The 19217-nt window shown below is 43.7% G+C and overlaps 1 protein-coding gene and 1 non-coding gene across 7 annotated transcripts in view; both read right to left on the minus strand.

The window, feature by feature from the left end:
• Positions 1-12229, minus strand: part of ANO10 (anoctamin 10) — a 208943-nt gene extending 196714 nt beyond the window's left edge. For 5 of the 6 annotated variants that reach the window (XR_010662959.1, XM_065933142.1, XM_065933140.1 and 2 more), the window contains exons 1-2: positions 12086-12229; positions 3262-3414 (exon numbers count right to left, since the gene is read on the minus strand). Coding sequence is in view for 5 of the 6 variants with exons in the window: in XM_065933142.1 (XP_065789214.1) it covers positions 3262-3400 (139 nt within the window). In the remaining variant the exon portion in view is untranslated. Of the gene's footprint in view, positions 1-3261; positions 3415-3507; positions 3608-12085 lie in introns of all 6 variants that reach the window. The other variant, XM_065933139.1, reaches the window with a different exon arrangement.
• Positions 12230-15574: 3345 nt separating this feature from the next.
• LOC136168080 (small nucleolar RNA SNORD36) lies at positions 15575-15643 on the minus strand. Its single transcript, XR_010663234.1, has one exon. It is a non-coding gene; the product is annotated as a small nucleolar RNA SNORD36 (small nucleolar RNA).
• Between the last annotated feature and the right edge of the window lie 3574 nt (positions 15644-19217).

A 19217-nucleotide genomic window follows, 5' to 3' on the forward strand; every position in this document is an offset into this window, starting at 1 on the left:
AAAATATGAAGCAAAAGGATATAATATAAAAAATACAAAAATTTAAGAAAATTAATTTGAAATAAAATATCCCAATAAAAATGCAACAAATGTAACACAATTATATAAGACTACAACAGATTGTGTGAATGTTAAATACTGAATAATAAACAGTGAAATAATTTTTCAATGATTTTTCCCATAAACATTAATACATTCGATTAGGTTTAAAGATAAGTAGATATTGTTATTTGATACTGTATATGTAATTATTTCACTTCAAAGATTGTAGAAAAAGGATTTTTTCCTAATTTCTAATTTCTATCTACATCAGACTTTTTAAGGTGCATTTATATCTTTACTATTTATCCTCTATAAAGTGTTGACAGGAGTTATAAAAATACCAATCAGATGGAACAGGATAATGAGCAGAATTTATATTTTACTTACCCAGGGGGTTAATAAGGTTAACTTGCCATGGCATTATTATTTAGGTACTTTACAACAGAGGTGTTAAATACTTTAATTAAAAAATAAATAAAAGATATGTTCAATTTAAAGAAAACACAAATGGCTCTTAAACAGAAAATCCTTAATGTCATCCATATTAAGATAAATGCAAAACACCACCAATATGTTTTCACTTCTCACACTACAAAAATCAAGTTAGATTGAAAAAATAGATGGTGGGGGTGTTAGCCACGAAAGTGCTCCACTCCACCCAGATCTCCCCTCCAAAGGATTTGCTGTGAGAAGCAGAGCTGACTGACAGCCGTCTGCTTGTCCCCCTTTGGCTGCAGCTCCCCAACACCTAGGCTGTGGGCTGAACCCCAGGGGACAGTGGAATGAAGCCACTGCGCAACGCTGAGCCTGGCTAACATGTTCTCAGAACCATGCTGTAGTCTGAGGCTTTTCCTATCCAATTCTCCTTCCTTCCCTCTCTCCTTTCACAAGCCTCAGACACGCACCAAAGTCAGAAGGCTATCAGTGTCTAAGCCTGCTCCTTCCTACTTAATCTTTCTACAGATGATCCCCTCTACAAACCTCCTGTACATTAAATCCCACTTGGCATCTCTTGCTTGGAAGACCCAAATGCCACAGCATATAGGGAAGGTACTCTCAGCCGTGGCTAGGGGAACAGAAACTGCTGTAACCTTCATGGAGAACCATTAGTGAGAATCTTGTTCTGAAAAAGAGCACTCTTAAAAAAAAAAAAAAAAGAGCACTCTTTCATCGCAAGCCCCCACCTCTGAAGCAATGACTTTCAACTTGTTCATGTGATTCCTTTAGGATTTGTTTTCATGTCACCAGACAACATGCTTTTAGAGCTTTTTTTTTTTTTTTTAAACTTTGGCAATTGAGGCTTAAACTTTCCAACCCCCCTCCCTCATTTCCACCCACCATTTCCAAAACACCATTCTCACAATATCATTATATCTTCCTTTTCATTCCATCAACAGTACTTTTATTACTATGGCTACATACATTATAGTTGAGCCTTACAATATGCTATGATTTTCTTTCCTATAACTTACCATTTCCCCAAAGTTGGTATCTATCTTGTTTCACAATGTGCTTAGTTTATTATATACTTATCGATAATTCAATCCCCCAAGCTAACTGTTTTAAGTCTTCCCTCAGTAGAGGGGAGAGAAAGAGTCTGACAACACCATCTTTTTAGAGATCTTATCTTTCTTTACCCTACGCTCACACCTTGTTCGGAGAAGGCAATGGCACCCCACTCCAATACTCTTGCCTGGAAAATCCCATGGACGGAAGGGCCTGGTAGGCTGCGGTCCATGGGGTCGCTAAAAGTCGGGCACGACTGAGTGACTTTCCTTTCCCTTTTCACTTTCATGCACTGGAGAAGGAAATGGCAACCCACCCCAGTGTTCTTGCCTGGAGAATCCCAGGGACGGGGGAGCCTGGTGGGCTGCCGTCTACGGGGTCGCACAGAGTCGGACACGACTGAAGCGACTTAGCAGCAGCAGCAGCACACCTTGTTGGCAGCTAGGTGAGTTCACAATTCTAGACCAAAACCATTTTCCTTCAGAAATGAAGATATTACTTCACTGCCTTCTAGCTTCCAGTGTTTCTGACCTATTTTCTTTTTTGGAACTTCGTAGTGTCTTCCTGTCCCCAGGATTCTGAAACATTCCAATCATATGTGCCAGTTTCAGCCAGTCTGGGCATTGCATGGGCCCATTCAATCTGAAAAAGCATACACCAGTCTTGAGTTTTTCTTTGATGATTTATTCCTCTCCTTTTTCTCTGCTTTCTTTCTGGAACTCCTTTTATTCAGAGGTATATACCGCCTAGACATTTTTAGGGGGCATTTTGTGTAGTTTTATGAAGTGTCTGATGAAGGACTGATGCTAAGGCTGAAGCTCCAAAACTCTGGCCGCCTGATGTGAAGAGGTGATTCACTGGAAAAGACCTTGATGCTAGGAAAGATTGAGGGCAAGAAGAGAAGGGGATGACAGAGGATGAGATGATTGGATGGCATTACTGACTCGATGGGCACGAGTTTGAGCAGACTCAGGGAGATAGTGAAGGACAGGGAAGCCTGGCATGCTGCAGTTCATGGGGTCGTGGAGAGTCGGACACAACTCAGCAACTGAACAACAACAACAAAGTGTCTGCTCGTGTAAAATCCCCTACATCTCTCACCCAGGTCCAGCCCGCTTTTTGCCAGAGAGCAGCGTTAAACTTTGGCTTCTTCCATGAAGTCATCCCTTACCACCCTGAAAAGCATCAGCAAGCGTCACTTCTTCCTTCCCTTTACTTTCATAGCAAGTACACATACGAGACTCATTTTTAAGTATCATGTGCTGTTTTGTAACAGCTTTTTCACTAGCTTTTTTCCTATTCCTTCGACTTCCTGGATCTAGCATTCAGTCTCCTTACCCTGACAGTAACATCTCTGCTGGTAGAGACATGTTTCTGTCCCTCTTAGCACCACAACCAACATACAAAGAATACTCAAAGATATTCATACATTTGACAAATATTTATTAAGTACCTACTATGTACCAGGTACTGTACACAGGTGCAGAGTTTACACCTATGAACAAAATCACTCAGGTTGTTTACGATCTAAGAGAGACTTACAATCTAACGTTGATTTAAGACCTCCTTTCAAGTCCTAGGTATAGAACAAAGAGCAAAGAAATGAACTTGAATTTTAAAAACAGATCAACCAGAAAACTGTGAAACACATTTGTCAATACAGTTTTATTCAAGTCGGCACGACTAAATCGGAGTAATATTTATTTGACTCACCTCCATCTTTCTTTTTAGCGATGATTCTGTTTTTCAGCCATTCTTTGGTTTCTTCCTTGACATCCTGAGCGAGTTCTATGACGACCAAAGGTGTGAAAGAACTCTCATGAGTATCCAGAGCTGATAAGGTCACTTTCATCTTTGACAAACTTGCTGAAAATAAGAAGTAAACATAGGTTCTCACCGAAAAAAACAAATACAGACTATATCTATATTTTCTTTTAGTGAAAATTAACCACAATTCACCATGAGTCTGGCTTCTTAGACAAAGGAAATTTTCTCATGATCCAGATGGGTTACATGTCAGGCTCACCCAATGATTCACAGCACCTGTGGGGGCCAGGCCCTGTACAAAACCAAGGGAACAACACCCTTGTCTGTAAGCAGATCAGAATATGGTGGAGGGGACATCCAGGTAAGCGATGGGGTAACAGTATAAAAGGTACTCTCACAAGAAGACTGAGAAAGTATTTACAGACGTTGTGACTGACCTGAACAAGACTTAGAAAGATGAACGAGAGTTTGCCAGATGCACAATGGATGGCATTCCAGGGAGAGGAAATAGAGTGCCCCCTACAAAATAATGATGAAAAATAGCCAAGAGACTCAGAGAAATAGAAGTGATTAGTTATGGCTGGAGCATGAACTATGTTTTAGGGGAGGGAGGATGGGAATGGACTGGTATCTAATGAGGGCTCCTGACTATTACAAAGCAACTGCACCTTGTCAACATACAACAGAAGTCAGCAATTCATTATGAGCAGAGAACTGATATAGGCCAGTTTCATGTTGTGGTATGCAGTCTGTGTCCCCAGCATCAGCTGCCCCTCCCAGTGTCCCTATCTTTCTCAGAGGTATCATCTTTATCTCTGTTACCAAGCCTGAAAACTGTCACAGTCAATCTGGAGACCCACTGATGGCATCAGTCACTAAGGCCTAATGACCTCCCTCTAAAGTGTTTCTCATGTCAATATCTCTAACTCAGTGATTCTCATCAGGGCAATTTTCAGGCTTTAGACTCCTTTATTCTAACTTTGTACCTAAGGGAAGTTTTAATGACTGCAAAGCACAAGTGCAAATCAATTACTGGGTACAATCATAGAAGGGGTGACCAAAAACCCAGAGCATCTTTCCTTTCTTTGGGGGAACTCACGGTCTTGCAGCGAGCTTATCAAACAGACCGAGACTGGCCTGGACTCATAAGCTTTTGTTTTTCACCAACAGAGCATAACTTTTGTTTGGGGCAACACAGGTATTATAAATTAATGCTGGATGCAAATTATACTACAAATACATGAGGAATGCTATTTCCAGGTATCAGCCAAATGAGAGTCAGCATGCTAGGCTGTCAGGTCAAAATAGGAATGAATTCTCACCTTCAAATAGCTAATAATGCGGTCAGGAATTATATAGAATGACAAGAGTTAGCAATTAGAGCTATGGGAACTCAGAATACCTCATACGCAAAAGTTAATGGTCCAGCAGAAAGGGAAGCATGTTCTATGCAGGGAACAACACGTGTAAAGTCAATGAAGCGAGGGTAAAGTCCTGACCAGAGCAGGGTGATAAGATGTTTGTAAGATGCAACCATATGAGAAAGTCTGCTGCCATTTACATCTGACTCGACAGTCAGTAAGAAGTCACTGGAGATTTCTCAGCAGAGGACTGACTATGTGACAGGGTGAAATAAATCCCAACAGGTACATTTAGGGGGCTTTCATTCTGGTATTCCTTCAATTCCTTTGATCCTCTGACATTCCTCGTAACAAAAAAGTTTGGGAAAAGGTTAATCTACCAATAGACTATAGAGGGTTACCATCATCATATTTTACATGGAAATATAAAATACAACACACATGAATCATGGGGTTACTATGGGCCAGGTCACGATGGAGTCTAAAGATACAAAAGTAAATAAGGTCAACATCTTACTTTTGAGAAGCGAGGATACATCAAATCATTCTAACACACAGGCTCAGTGTTGGGTTGACCAAAAAGTTCATCCAGGTTTTTCTGTTGCAGCTTATGGAAAACGTGAAAGAACTTATTGGCCAACCCAATAATAATAGCAATAATCAGAGGGGTAGGGGCAGCCTGAGGAGGGAAAATGACTTTCTGGGAAGGGAGCCTGAGAACGAGAAAGCCTTCAACTTGGAAAAGATACACAGATGGCTCCAAGGTTTCTAACCTTGTGTGAGCAAACAGCAAAGAAGGAAGGAATGGTGAGGTTAAGGTGACAATAAAGGGTTCAACAGGGCATATATACACAGGAATCAAAGGTCAACGCTTTTTAGCCTTTATGCACTGCCTAATGCAAGTGAAAGAAATGGCAACCCACTCCAGTATTCTTGCCTGGAGAATCCCATGGACAGAGGGGCCTGGTGGGCTACAGTCCATGGGGTCGCAAGAGTTAGACACAGTGACTAAACTACCACCAAAGTGAGTGAGAATTATTCACAATCAACAGGTCATAAGACAATCTTTCTGAGAAACTAGAAGCGGGTTTCAGTTTTCAACTTGAATATGAGCTTTATCTAGAAATTCACAGTAAATACATGCTCCTTTCAGACTCGAAGCATGACCTTAACCTTAAAAAGATGTCCCATACATTCCAGACAAAATGTCACAATCTCTGATATACAAAGAATTCTTACAAATCAACATCAGAAAAAAAAAACTGAAATGACAAGTCACAAAGAAGAAATAAAGTGGACAACATACTTGAAAAGATGTTCTAAGTTACTAAGAAAAGAATGCAAAATAACAATGAGATGTTTTCCCTTTTCAGATTTGTTGAAAGGTAGACAGAACCCAGGTCTGGCACAAGAGCAGAAAACCTGGCATTTTCACATATTGCTGTCAGATGTTCTAACTTGATGCCACCTTCCCATAAAGAACAGTAGCAATCTGGAAAATGGTATTAAATACACCATTCGAGAGAACATTGCCAGTTCTAGGAATTCATGTTGTTGTTCAATTCTTCAGTCATGTCTGACTCAGGTCCCACTGACTGCAGCACTCCAGGCTTCCCTGTCCTTCACTATCTTCAGGAGTTTGCTCAATTTCATGCCCATTGAGTCAATGATGCCATCCAACCATCTCTTCCCCTGTGGCCCCCTTCTCCTCTTGCCTTCAATCTTTCCCAACATCAGGGTCTTTTCCAAAGAGTTGACTCCTTCACATTAGGTGGCCAAAGTATTGGCGCTTCAGTATCAGTCCTTCTAATAAATATTCAGGAATCTATACCAAAAATAAAATAAAAAATGTACACAGAAGTAGTTCATTACAACTCTCCTTTTTTCTATCTTTCCTATAGTGTCAAACAGGAGAGCGGCTAAATAAAGTCTAACTACACAACAAAATCATTAATAACAGGTGGAGAAGGCAATGGCACCCCACTCCAATACTCTTGCCTGGAAAATCCCATGGATGGAGGAGCCTGGTGGGCTGCAGTCCATGGGGTGGCTAAGAGTCCGGCATGGCTGAGCGACTTCACTTTCCCTTTTCACTTTCATGCATTGGAGAAGGAAATGGTAACCCATTCTGGTGTTCTTGCCTGGAGAATCCCAGCGACAGAGGAGCCTGGTGGGCTGCCGTCTATGTGGTCGCACAGAGTCGGACACGACTGAAGCGACTTAGCAGCAGCAGCAGCATTAATACCAGGATACAGATCAAACTCCATTAACATAAGAATGTTTCCTAACACACTATAAGGTAAAAATGCAAAGTGTGACCCCATTTATGAATTTATATAATCCATAATAATTAAAAAATGACAACACTAGCTACTGCATTCAAAGCACTGGGCTACGTTTTTCTTTTTAATTTTCTTTTTTGGCTGTGCTGCTCTGCATGCAGGAACCTAAACTTCCTGACCAGGGATGAACCCATGGGCCCTACAGTAGAAGCTCAAAGTCCTAAACACTGGATCACCAGGGATGTACCCAGGGCTACACATTTTTTGGCTCAGTCAGTAAAGAATCTGCCTGCAATGCAAGAGACCTGGGTTCGATCTCTGGGTTGGGAAGATCCCCTGGAGGAGGGCATGGCGACCCACTCTGGTATTCTTGACTGAAGAATCTCCATGGACAGAGGAGCCTGGCGGGCTACAGTCCATGGGGTCACAAAGAGTCGGTTACAACGGAGTGACTAAGCAGACGAGAGTCTCACACCAACCTCGTGAAGAACGAGCTTTAATGTTTTCACTTGACTGATGAGAAAACTGAGGTGAGAGAAGTAAACAGTCCACATCACAGTCGCAAAGAGGGGAACTGGGCTTCAAAACCAGCCAGCCAGATGCCAGAGCTCACAACCTTAACCACAAGTATGTATATATACCTACTCATCACATATGACAGACTTGTGTATTACACACACTTGTGTTAGTCACATGTGGGTATGTGCATTTAATAAAAATTCCATCAATGATTAGGCAGATATATTTTCACTTGGCCATGTCCAGGTAGTAGGATTCATGATGATTTTTATTTTCTTTACATTTTTCTAATTTGAATTTTAGTGAGCAGTATTTCTTATGATTAGAAACAAATACCTTTTATAAAATAGAATACTCAACTTTTCAATAACAGGTGTAAAATATACACTGCAGTAAAGACCAAAAGATACTTCGAAAATGACATAATATTTTGCTTTACTCCTAAGATTAAAAACATATTAACTTTGAACACAAGAAATTGCCTAGCTTCAAAAGATTCTTTTGTTTAGTTTTGGGTAAAAGCATATAAACTGAGAGAACTTGTTACTTATTCAAGAGACTGGCAAAATCACTGCAGAAGCTGGACTAGGACAAAATTTTTAGAGCAAAGGGAGCCTCGGGGATCAGTTAGTCCCAAGACCACACGCTGTTTCACATTAATAAAACCTGAATTACACAACCACTGTGGCAGAAAGAGGACTGAAATCCAGCACTCTTTCAATGATACCATGCCACATGCAAAGAACCTTGTATCCCCCTTTTTATGGACTTAGCCAATAATGCTGGTTTCCAGTCTCACCACAGCAGTGGCCTTACCACAGCTGTGGAGCCAGCCACGCGCTTTCGATCATTAAGAGACTAACAGACTAACATAAGTGCCAGCGTTGCTTAGGTTCTGCTCTGAGCAGTTCAGTGGAGCTTGCTAAGCTTTGACCCCTTCAAGGCTCCGGATGCTCTCAGAGGTTTCAACACCGCTTGTTTTCAGCTGCTTCACACATGTGCCATCCACTGGGCCACAGCATACTTACAGGCTGGGTGACCTAAGAGACAGGAACCTCTCTTACATGACCATGGTCCAGTCCCTGAAGCCCTGTGCCCTCCTTCCCGGGCCCTCTGCTCAGGGAATTTCCATCACTGCACAGTATCACGCCTAGGGATGCTCTCTCCTCGGGCAGTCCTGCCCCTGTCTGGGCTCTGCATGCAACATCACTCTTGTGGTTCGCTGGCCAGTAAAATCCAGGCCTGCTCCAAACCCACCCCTCCACAGGGGCGGGCCCAACAGAGTAGATATCAAGTGTAAGGTGGTAAAAATAAGAAACCTCAAAGCGGCCAGGGCTAAGCTGAGTTCTGCAATCCAGTTTCACCAGAGGGTCTTCACAGAAGCTGGCTTCACCGTTACCAGGAACACTAGACGTGTGTGTGTGTGGGTGTTGTTAGTCACTCAGTCGTGTCCAACTCTTTGCAACCCCACAAACTGTAACCTGCCAGGCTTCTCTGTAGATGGAATTCTTGAGCCAAGAATACTGGAGTGGATTGCCATTACCTTTTCCAGAGGATCTTCCTGACCCAGGGACTGAACCCTGGTCTCCTGCATCACAGGAAGATTCTTTACCACTTAAGTAGTACGTGGAACCAAAAAACCAGGTGGGGGGACATGGTGGGTTTAAGTGTGGGCATGGCAGAGGGCCTCACAGTTCTTGCTGAGGCCAATCTGAAAACAGGCAATGATTCAACACATAGATTTCCTGGGCACAAGAGAGTAGAATGATTTCTGCTACCATAGCCAGTGCCCCCCTTTCATCCAGAAAGTTGGCCAGGCCAGCACCAGGAATAACTACAAGACACAGAGCAGCTAGGTTCCATACACCCTCGGCACAGGATCAGTAGACAGCCATCCCAAACCCTTTCTCCTTTATCATGTATTGAATTGCACACAGGGCTAAAGGAGACCTACAAAGGAACTGGCTCCTGGTTGCTTTTACATTAGCTATTGGAATCGCCTACCTATAATAAGAGCGAAATCCTGACCACATGGTGGTCGAAATGCACGTGTGCAAAGAAACTCACTGTGAGTTCAACCAAGAGGGTATGGGGTGTTCACATATTTTATCAAGGATCGAAAAAAAAGAATAACAACCCCTTACTTCTCTTCTTGAGTTTGGGTAAGGAAGAATAGTCAATGGAATAAATTCAAAGACAAATAATAAGTAAATGGACAAGGCTGTCTTTAGTAATCACTTTACATCAGACTCAAGGAGAAGCTCTCATCAAATTGACAAAATTACTTTCAGCCATAAAGTAGAACAGGAACACATCAGTGAGAGAAAATTGAAGGGCTACACTGATCAAGCTGGAAGACAAGAGATTTCCTAGGAGAAAAGTTGCAATTTTAATGGCCGGTGCTAGAAGGAAAAAGGACAGGACCCCTCCTAGGGCACCCAAGGTCTAGGACAACTTAGAGAAAGCCTCTAAAACCTCGGCAGGTAGTTAATTATGAGAGCAATTGTGAGACAGTCCCCCTTGAGACCTAGGGCAGCTGCCCCTCAGGAGTCACCTAAGATGTGGGCAGATCTGAGACTGGAACTTAAGCAACGCACACCCCCACCCCTCACTAGAGTTCCACAGGGACACCCCCAACACAGGGAAGATGGTGAGGCCCATTCCCTGAGGCACATATCTAGGATCGTCCCGGCCTCAAGACTCCCACACACAGAAAGGTGTGGGGGAGTTGAGACATGATGCCATAAAGATGACCTGGTCACAGCAGCCCAGACCTGATTACATGCTGCACTCAACAGTCTGTCTACATTTAGCACCCCACACACTGTCAACATTTCTGCTTCTTCAGGCTGGAATAATGTCTGAAAATCTAGAGCAACACTGAATTCCCTCCCTAAGCACAAGACCTGGCACACAGCTGAACCGCTCCTAAGCGATAAATGAATGAATTCACCTGATGAAGCACACTACCATTTACGAAGATGTTTAGGGAGAATTTTTAATGATCCAGGAAAATGCTAAAAATACAAAAGGAAAAAAGCAAAACACAAAGTAATACAACAATATGACCCCAATTATGCAATATGTACATCTATTTATTTAGAATTCCCTGGTAGCTCAGTCGGTAAAGAATCTGCATGCAGTGCAGGAGACCTGGGTTCTGTTCCTGGGTTGGGAAGATCCCCTGGAGAAGGAAATGGCAACCCACTCCAGTATTCTTGCCTGGAAAACCCCAAGGACAGAGGAGCCTGGCGGGCTACAGTCCATGGGGTCACAAAAGTTGGACACAACTTAGTGACGAAACCACCACAACATTTAGTTATGCAAAAAACAAAAAGAACTGCACCAAAATGTCAGGGTTGGTGAAATAACATGGAGTTTTAATATTCATCCCTTATACTTTTCTCTATCTTCTGAGTTTTCTTACAATGAAGAAGTTTCACTGAGCTTGTTGGTTTGTTTTTCTAAGTGCACACGCTTTCCAATTTACCAGGACTTTTCTTTCCCTTTCCAGTATTTTAGATCTTCTCAATTTTATTCTTCATTTCCAGTTCTACAATTTAGAGATAGCTGGTCACAACAGATACAATCTACTTTCCACAGTTAATTTACAATTGTCTGTCATACAGAATGCGCTGTTAGAAAACATCTAGTTCTCTAACTCCGTGTAACTTTAAATTGAAAGTAGTCACAAAAGAAAGATTTAAATTTTTTTTTAAAAAAAACCCACAGGATTCGATTTTTAAACATTAAAACTCCACAGGATTTAAAATATTTTAAATATTTGTGATGTTTTTTAGCCCGAATAAACCTCAACTCTGAACTCAATAAGGGTGGGACCTCCATACATGGTCTGGGTTGCTGGAATAGGGTTTTACAGAAGACAGCGCCCACCAACGCTGGCGCGGCCAAGGCTCCAGGTAAATTAGGAGAAGCACCCCGTCCAGTCACAGTTCTCAGGTGTCCCAGGCACTACCCTTGATTTGCATCTATTATTTACGCTACACTATGTGTCCCAGTTGAAAGCCTGGAAACTCGATCACCCCGATGTGAGGAACAGCAGAACCCACAAGCCGGCTGGGGTCACACGCGTTCCGACTGCTCAGGGAAGCGTGAATCACCGGATCCCGTGAGCTGGTCCTTCCCCAAAACGTCCTTCACTGGGCTTCGCCGAATTCTCCATCCCGAATCACCTCATTCCCCATAGGTCAGGAACACCTCAAGCCCCGGCATCCTGCCTCTACAAGCCACTCGAATTCAACCTCACCAGATTTCTTCTATTAAGCCTCCACCTGAGACCAACCTCGGCCCCCTGCAGCGCCCAAATCTGCGAATGCCACTCCCACCTTCACTCCTCCCCGCTCCTCCCCCTCACTCGAAAAATACCCAACCTCGGCGTCCCCCCCCCCCCGCCCCCTCCGCCCCCTCCGGTCCCATTTCTCCATTCCCGGATTGCCAGCCCCGGAAGGTACACCAGGAAGGAAGGGTGGCAGCCAGGAGTCCCTGGAAGCGTCGCGCCGCCGCCCGGCAGCCCAGACTCAACGACCCGAATCGACCTGAGCTCTGGCCTCCGAGTGCCAGGGGTCGCAGGCCCCCTCCCCGGCTCACCCACCGCCTCAGCGCTCCACGTCTTCGGGGGCGGGCCCGAGAGCCGGCGAGTCCCGGAGGCCCGGCGAGCAACTCTCGGGGCTGGAGGCGGGCGGGGGCCTGCGGGGCGGGCGCCGCTGAGCGCTAGGCGTGGCGGGCGCGGCGGGCCCGAGACGCAATCTCGCGCAGGCGGGGCGGGGCCGCGGTGGGGTGGGCGGGGCTTGGTGCTGGGGCCTAGCGGTGAGTCACCCCCGGCGGAGACCTGGCTGCCCCAAAGAAACGCTAGACGAGTCAAACCCGGCTGTCGCCTGCAATGAGAGCTGAGGCTGCTAAGGAAAAGGGCTGCCTTTGGGGCTGTCACTCCGCGTGGAGGCGGGACCATGGTGGGAGAGGCGGGGCCTCGCAGGGCTGTCCAGCAGGACTGGGACGGGACCAAAGTGGGGAGGCGGGGCCTCCTACGACTGGGCTGTCACTCCAAGAGTCCTACGGCGACCCCTAAAGAAATAGGCCCCTTTCACATTTTCCTCTTGTCCTGTCTCTTAAGGCCCAAACTGGGGCTTTCCGGGTGGTTCAGTGGTAAAGAATCCGCCTGTCAATGCAGGAGACGCAGGAGATGCGGGATAGAGCCACCGATTGGGAAGATCCCCTGGCGAAGGAAATGGCAACTTTCTCCAGTATTCTTACCTGTAAAATCCCATGGACAAGAGCAGCCTCGCAGGCTGTGGTCCAGGGGTCGCAAGGAATCGGAGAGCACAGAAGGTCCAGAATCCAACTTTCTTGTCACTTTCAAATATAAGAACAAGTCTCATTTTAGTAGAAATTCACTTTCAGGTAATTAAAAGTCCAAATCCAGTATATTATTAAAACTTCCTATCCAATATAGCCAAATATCTTATAGATTATAGCCTCCTAGCCCTGCCTTCCCCTACCTCGGAGAAAACCTCTTACTCTCCCTTTTTTCTCCACCCTAGATACCTTAGTCTCCCTGCTCTGTCGGGAATTCACCAGACACCCTCAACCACGTTTGCCACCTCCCACCTCAGGATCTGTGCCCTGGGGCTTTGTTCCTTCTGCTTTCAAAGCTCTTTGTTAATTAAGGAGATGATTTATATCCTTCCTTCCCTCACAGGAATCTGGAATCAAATCCCATCTTCTCACCGAGGCCCTTTCTAACTATTCTTTAATACCTGCTCTCCAGTCCATCCCACCATCTTACCTTAACATACTTCTTTTTTCCTTAGCGCTCATCCCCTTCTAACGCTTTATATTATTTTTTGTCAATCTTTCACTAGGATGTAAGCTTTACAAGGGCGGAGATTTTTCAGTTTTATCCATGATACATCCCCAGTTAAGGGTCCCAGTAGGCATGCAATAACTCTAAAAAGGAATGAGAGAAAACAGTGAATGAACCCTTTCTCCCGCCGTTCGTTCCAGACAGATGCCTGAAGTCCTACCATGCCAGAGAAGCTGGGTCTGCTTTTCTATCCCCTGATCCTGCCTGGTGTTTTCCAGGTTCAAGACAGGAAAGAGGGAGACCAGGGATAAAGCACAGAAGCCTAGTAACTTGGAAGGGACTGTGTGTTGATCTTTCTAGACTCTAATGCTCTGTCATAGCAGCTCACAACTTATTGATCAGTTCTCCCATGGCCATCATGGTAGGGGGCCAGAAGTTCTTTCTCTTCTGAAAATCAGGACAAATTGTTTACGAGGTTCAATAAATTTAGACATTGATTTCTCAGTGGACTTTTTTTTTTCATCTGCACACTTCCTATTTTCTCATTCCTTGAATTTATGGCCATCTCTCCATATAACATCTGATATTTATATGCTGGAAGGACTGGAAAAATAAAAATTGAATGGAAATATTAAAAATGTCTTTCACAAAGATGGTCTTCTTTCATCTCTACAATTAACACATTAAAACTCTAAGTATGACAAATTAGTTGTTGGAAAACACAAATGGTAGACTTCAGTTAATGATATGGACTCCTGTATCAGTTAGCTGTGGCTGAGTAACAAACCACTACACAGAATTAGGGATTCCCTTCTCCACCACTCTCCTTTGGGGCATCTCTTTCATAATCTCTGGCACTCAGAACATCCTTTATCCAGTTCTGCTGGCCAGAAAGATGAGTTCCTCTGGAGTTTGCTATCCTTTTTATCTGTTGTGCTCTCTGTGCAGCTGGGGCTGCCCTCAGGGCAAGCTTGAGGGGAAAGAGAGAGAAAAACTGACAAGAGATTCTCCCCCTACTTCATACAAGTGTCCCTTTTCCCATCTCCTCTGACCAGAGGGATAGGTTTTCTATTAGGGTCTAATTATCCATGGCACTGTACTATAGTAATGAAGTACTATGACTAAGGAAGCTCCAGGACAGAGAAGGAAGAAGAAAAAACAATCATGAATTTTCACCCCTTTCTCCACCTTGTAGCAACCTTTTCATAGTTTGTCCAGAGGTTTCAGTAGTAATCAGTGGCAGACATAGGCTGCAATGGAGTTACTCCATTTTGACCAGAACCAGAACTTATCACTAAATGAAAAAATGTATTAATTTATATTGCTCTTATTATGAATGATGAGACAGTTGCATTTCATTTGCTACAAATTATTTATGTATTCTGTCTACTTTTCTACTGGATATAGAAATACTTCATGTAATCATAAAAATAATTCCTTTCTTAGAAATGAACGTCAAAACTTGTTCTCAGTTTGACATGTCTTTTGACTTCTCGTATGCTATTTTATTTGCTTTGTTTTTTTCCCTTTGATTTTTTTGGTTTTATTGGTCATGCAGACCTTTCCCATTTCTAATTGGTCAATTTTTACCAAACTTTTGTTTTACTACTTACTACGTTTAGTTACATTATACTTAGACCTCACCTCTCGTATTACTTTGAAAATCCTTCTATGGTTTCTCTTCTTTTTTTTTTTTTGGAAGAAGAACTTTTTAATACTTGTATGTACAGAAAGCTCAATAACATACACTTGACCAAGTTTGGTGGCTAATTCTTTGATCTTTGCCTTCTCTGGCTTGGCAATATGAGCTATTGATTTTGAACCCAGGACACTGCCTCCCTATTGATGGTAGATCTCACCATATCTGCCACTGTAATTGGTCCTGATGATGTCCACCGAGTTGACTTGCATGAAGGCCACAGTGTCTACAGGCCTTCCCATGGACCAGACGCTCCAGCCTGGCTGTCTCCTTGATTAGACCCCATCTTACAGCACAGGGCAGGCAGGAAGACCACAATCTGGAAGACAACATTAACTCTACAGTGTATTTTGAGCAAAAACAGTTAACTTAAAAGCTAGTGTGGAGAACCTACTGTTTAGCAAAGAGAACTCTACTCAAGGATCTGTGGTGACCTAAATGGAAAGAAAATCTAAAAAAGAGTGGATATATGTATATGTATAATGGATTCACTTTACTATACAGCAGAAACTAACACAATGGTGTAAAGCAACTATATTCCAGTAATTTTTTTTAAAGAAAAGCTAATGTGGTAGCAGTTACTCAGGGTTTAAAAGTTCATGTATTTCCACTTGAAGGTTTAATTGAGAAATTCACATAATTGCAACATGGTTTCTTCCTAATGTTTCATGATTTCATTTTCCTTTAAAAATTGGACCCATCAGGAATTTATTTTGATGCAAATTACATAGGGTAGATCCAACTTTACTTGATATCTTGATAGCTATGCATCTGCCCTACCTCATTTACTAACTAATCCATCTTTCACCTGATAGATTTTAAATGCCACTGTTACCATATATTAAATTTACTTCTGTATTTTTTTGACTTTTACAATATATCATTTTGTTTCTTTAAACTCTCCAATATAACCCACCCCATCAGTTCTTGAATCCCTCATTCCCATCATGACTGTCTAGGAGAACAGTCACTGAAGCCTGCCCTTAAGTAAACTTGTTCATTCCAGGCAACCATGCTGCTGCTGCTGCTGCTGCTGCTGCTACTAAGTCGCTTCAGTCCTATCCAACTCTGTGCAACCCCACAAACAGCAGCCCACCAGGCTCCCCCGTCCCTGGGATTCTCCAGGCAAGAATACTGGAGTGGGCTGCCGTTTCCTTCTCCACCAGGCAACCATAAGGGATTTTTTACGGAACTTTTTCCATTGATTTCCATAGATTTGCTATGACCCATTTCCCCTAGTAGCTCAGCTGGTAAAGAATTTGCCTACAACACAGGAGACCCTGGTTCGATTCCTGGGATGGGAAGATCCCCTGGAGAAGGGATAGGCTACCCACTCCAGTATTCTTGGACTTCCCTGGTGGCTCAGATGGTCAAGAACATGCCTGCAAAGAGGGAGACCTGGGTTCAATCCCTGGGTTGGGAAGATTCCCTGGAGAAGGAACAACTACCCACTCCAGTATTCTGGCCTGGAGAATTCCACGGACAGGGGAGCCTGGTGGGCTACAGTCCATGGGGTCACAAAGAGTCAAACGTGACTGAGTGACTTTCACTTTCACTTTTCGGGCTTCCCTGGTAGCTCAGTTGGTAAAGAATCCACCAGCAATGCAGGAGACCCTGGTTGGATTCCTGAGTTGGGAAGACCTCTTGGAGAAGGGATAGACTACCCACCCCAGTATTCCTGGGCTTCCCTGGTGGCTCAGTCAGTAAAGAATGCACTTGCCATGTGGGATACCTGAGTTTGATCCCTGAGTTGGGAAGATTCCCCTGGAGGAAGGCATGGCAAACCCACTGCAGTATTCTTCTCTGGAGAATCCACATGGACAGAAGAGCCTTGTGGGCTACAGTCCATGGGGTTGCAAAGAAAAGGACACAACTGAGTGACTAAGTACAGAACAGCATATTTCCCCCCAGTGGCAAGTTCACCATTATCTTCAAACCTAGCCAGGTCAGACCCAATCCCAGATTCCCATCTTGAGGATCTCATTTCTGCAGCCACTTCCAATATCAAATATGTCAGACAAATTTCAATACAGAAAACAGAAATCACCCTGTGTATTTTTCACAGGAAGAGATTGAATAAAGAGAATTAAGTCCTTATCAAATCATCGGGAGGCCTGGAGAAGCACTTCTAGGCTTGATATCTTGGAGTGAATAACACTGCCAAACTGGTCCACCAAGGGAGCTGCTACTTCTGAGGCTACTGGAGCCATGCTAGGGCTGAAGCCACAGCCTCTGCCTGACTGTAGAGAAGGGGCATCTTATCCTGTGATCCCGGATCTCAGAGTTGGATCATAAGGCTGCCACAACCACTGCTGATTCGTGACACCTGGGAAGCTTGAGAATAAAGAAGGAACTAGCTGCAATGAAATCACCTCCTTCTCCTCCTGTGGCAGGGCCAGAAGCCACAGGAGGATGGTTTCCTAACTTCCACCTTCCTGATCTCAAGAGAATACATCTAAGTAGGGAACCAGATGCTATTTTTAGGCTTCCAACCCCTTACCTAGCACTTCTTCATATAAATCTTTCCCATTTCTTATGAAATTTATTCCCAGGTAATTTACCTTTCTCATCACTAGTATAAATAAGCTCTTTTCTTCCATTATAGCTTCTATTTGGTTGTTGTTACCTGTTACATGAACATTATGCATACAAATTTTATGCTCTGAATAAAATCTTTTACAGTTTATAAGTGGTTTATTCCATGACAATCTCCAGTTTTAGTCACACCATTTGAAAATTATACTCTTCCTTCCTTCTTGTCTGATTTCTGACATTAACATGCTCACTCATCCCTACAGCATGGGATTCTCAGATGGCACAGTGGTAAAGAATCCGGCTGCTAACTCAGGAGACACAGGTTCGATCCCTGGGTCAGAAAGATCCCCTGGAGGAGGAAATGTCAAACTACTCCAATATTCATACCTGGAGAATCCCACGGATCGAGGAGCCTGGCAGAGTACAGTCCACGGGGTCACAAAGCATTGGACGCAACTAAACAACTGAGCATGTCCCTAGAGTACAGCTAACCCCTTCACTCCTGTTAAGACTTCATATAAGATGTCATTCTCAATAAGTCCACTCTGATCTCCCTATTGAAAAGTGTAACCTGCTCTCTAATCCTTTGAAACTCTATCTTGTAGTGTTCATTCCTGCTCTCCATGGCCCTTAGTTTTCTTTAGTGTCTGTTCTTTCATGAACTGCTTCCAGTTTTCCTTCAATTCTTTGATGACTTTTTCTCTCCTCCTTCACTTCTTTGTGAAGTGCTACCAGCTCCTGTTTTACCTTCTGTTTCACCTTCTCTCAGGTGAGCTGCCTGCAGGCTTTAGATGTTGGTAGCATTCAGGTTCCTGGCTAGAAGGAGTTTTTCTCATGGCTTGGCATTAAGCGAGTGAATGTAGCCTTTATTTCTTCTCAGGGAAACAACAGGCAGCTGGAGGGCTGCTCATGGCACGGTGGTCCCTTCTCTGAGCTCGCTGGCAGGTTTTCTCCTGAAGATACGTGTTATTGCTGCCTGCGTCTTCCCTGAGCTTTGCCCTCTTTGCTTCTGCCTTCACTCTCTGCACGCTGCTCTTTGAGCTGAGCTTTGGCTTTGCTCACCGTCTACTCTGAGCCCTTCGCCTTGGAGGATCCACCAGCCCCACCCGAGATCTGCTCTCATGACATGGGTGTGCTGACTCCACTTCTGCCATGTCCTTACTGATCCACACCACCCTGGGGATCACTGCCGTCAGTTTTGTGTGATTTGGAGCCTCAGATGTCTCCTTGTTTCATCAAAGATGAGTGTTTTAGTCAGTTCTGGCTACCATGTGCATGCATGCTCACTTGTGTCTGACTCTTTTGTGACTCCACGGACTGCAGCCCACCAGGCTCCTCTGTCCATGGCATTTCCCAGGCAAGAATACTGGAGTGGGTTGCCATTTCTTCTTCCAGGGATCTTCCCAACCCAGGGATCAAACCCGCATCTCCTACATCTCCCTCTGGATACTATAACAGCAAAAAAAAAAAAAAAAAAAAAAAAAATCATAGATGGGTGACTTAAAGAAAAAACAATTTTGAGGTTTTCCATATTGACATCTAAAAATAAAAAGCAGAAATTTACTTTCACTTATTAAAAGACCCATCTCATCCTCCTAGAAAGAAATGTATAAACAGTTTCCTTCCTCCCTATAAGTGTTGAATACAAGCACCTATTTGCTAGAGTAGATGAAATATTATATATG

This window comes from Muntiacus reevesi, chromosome 4 (genome assembly GCF_963930625.1).
Source record: "Muntiacus reevesi chromosome 4, mMunRee1.1, whole genome shotgun sequence".
Lineage (NCBI taxonomy): Eukaryota > Metazoa > Chordata > Mammalia > Artiodactyla > Cervidae > Muntiacus > Muntiacus reevesi.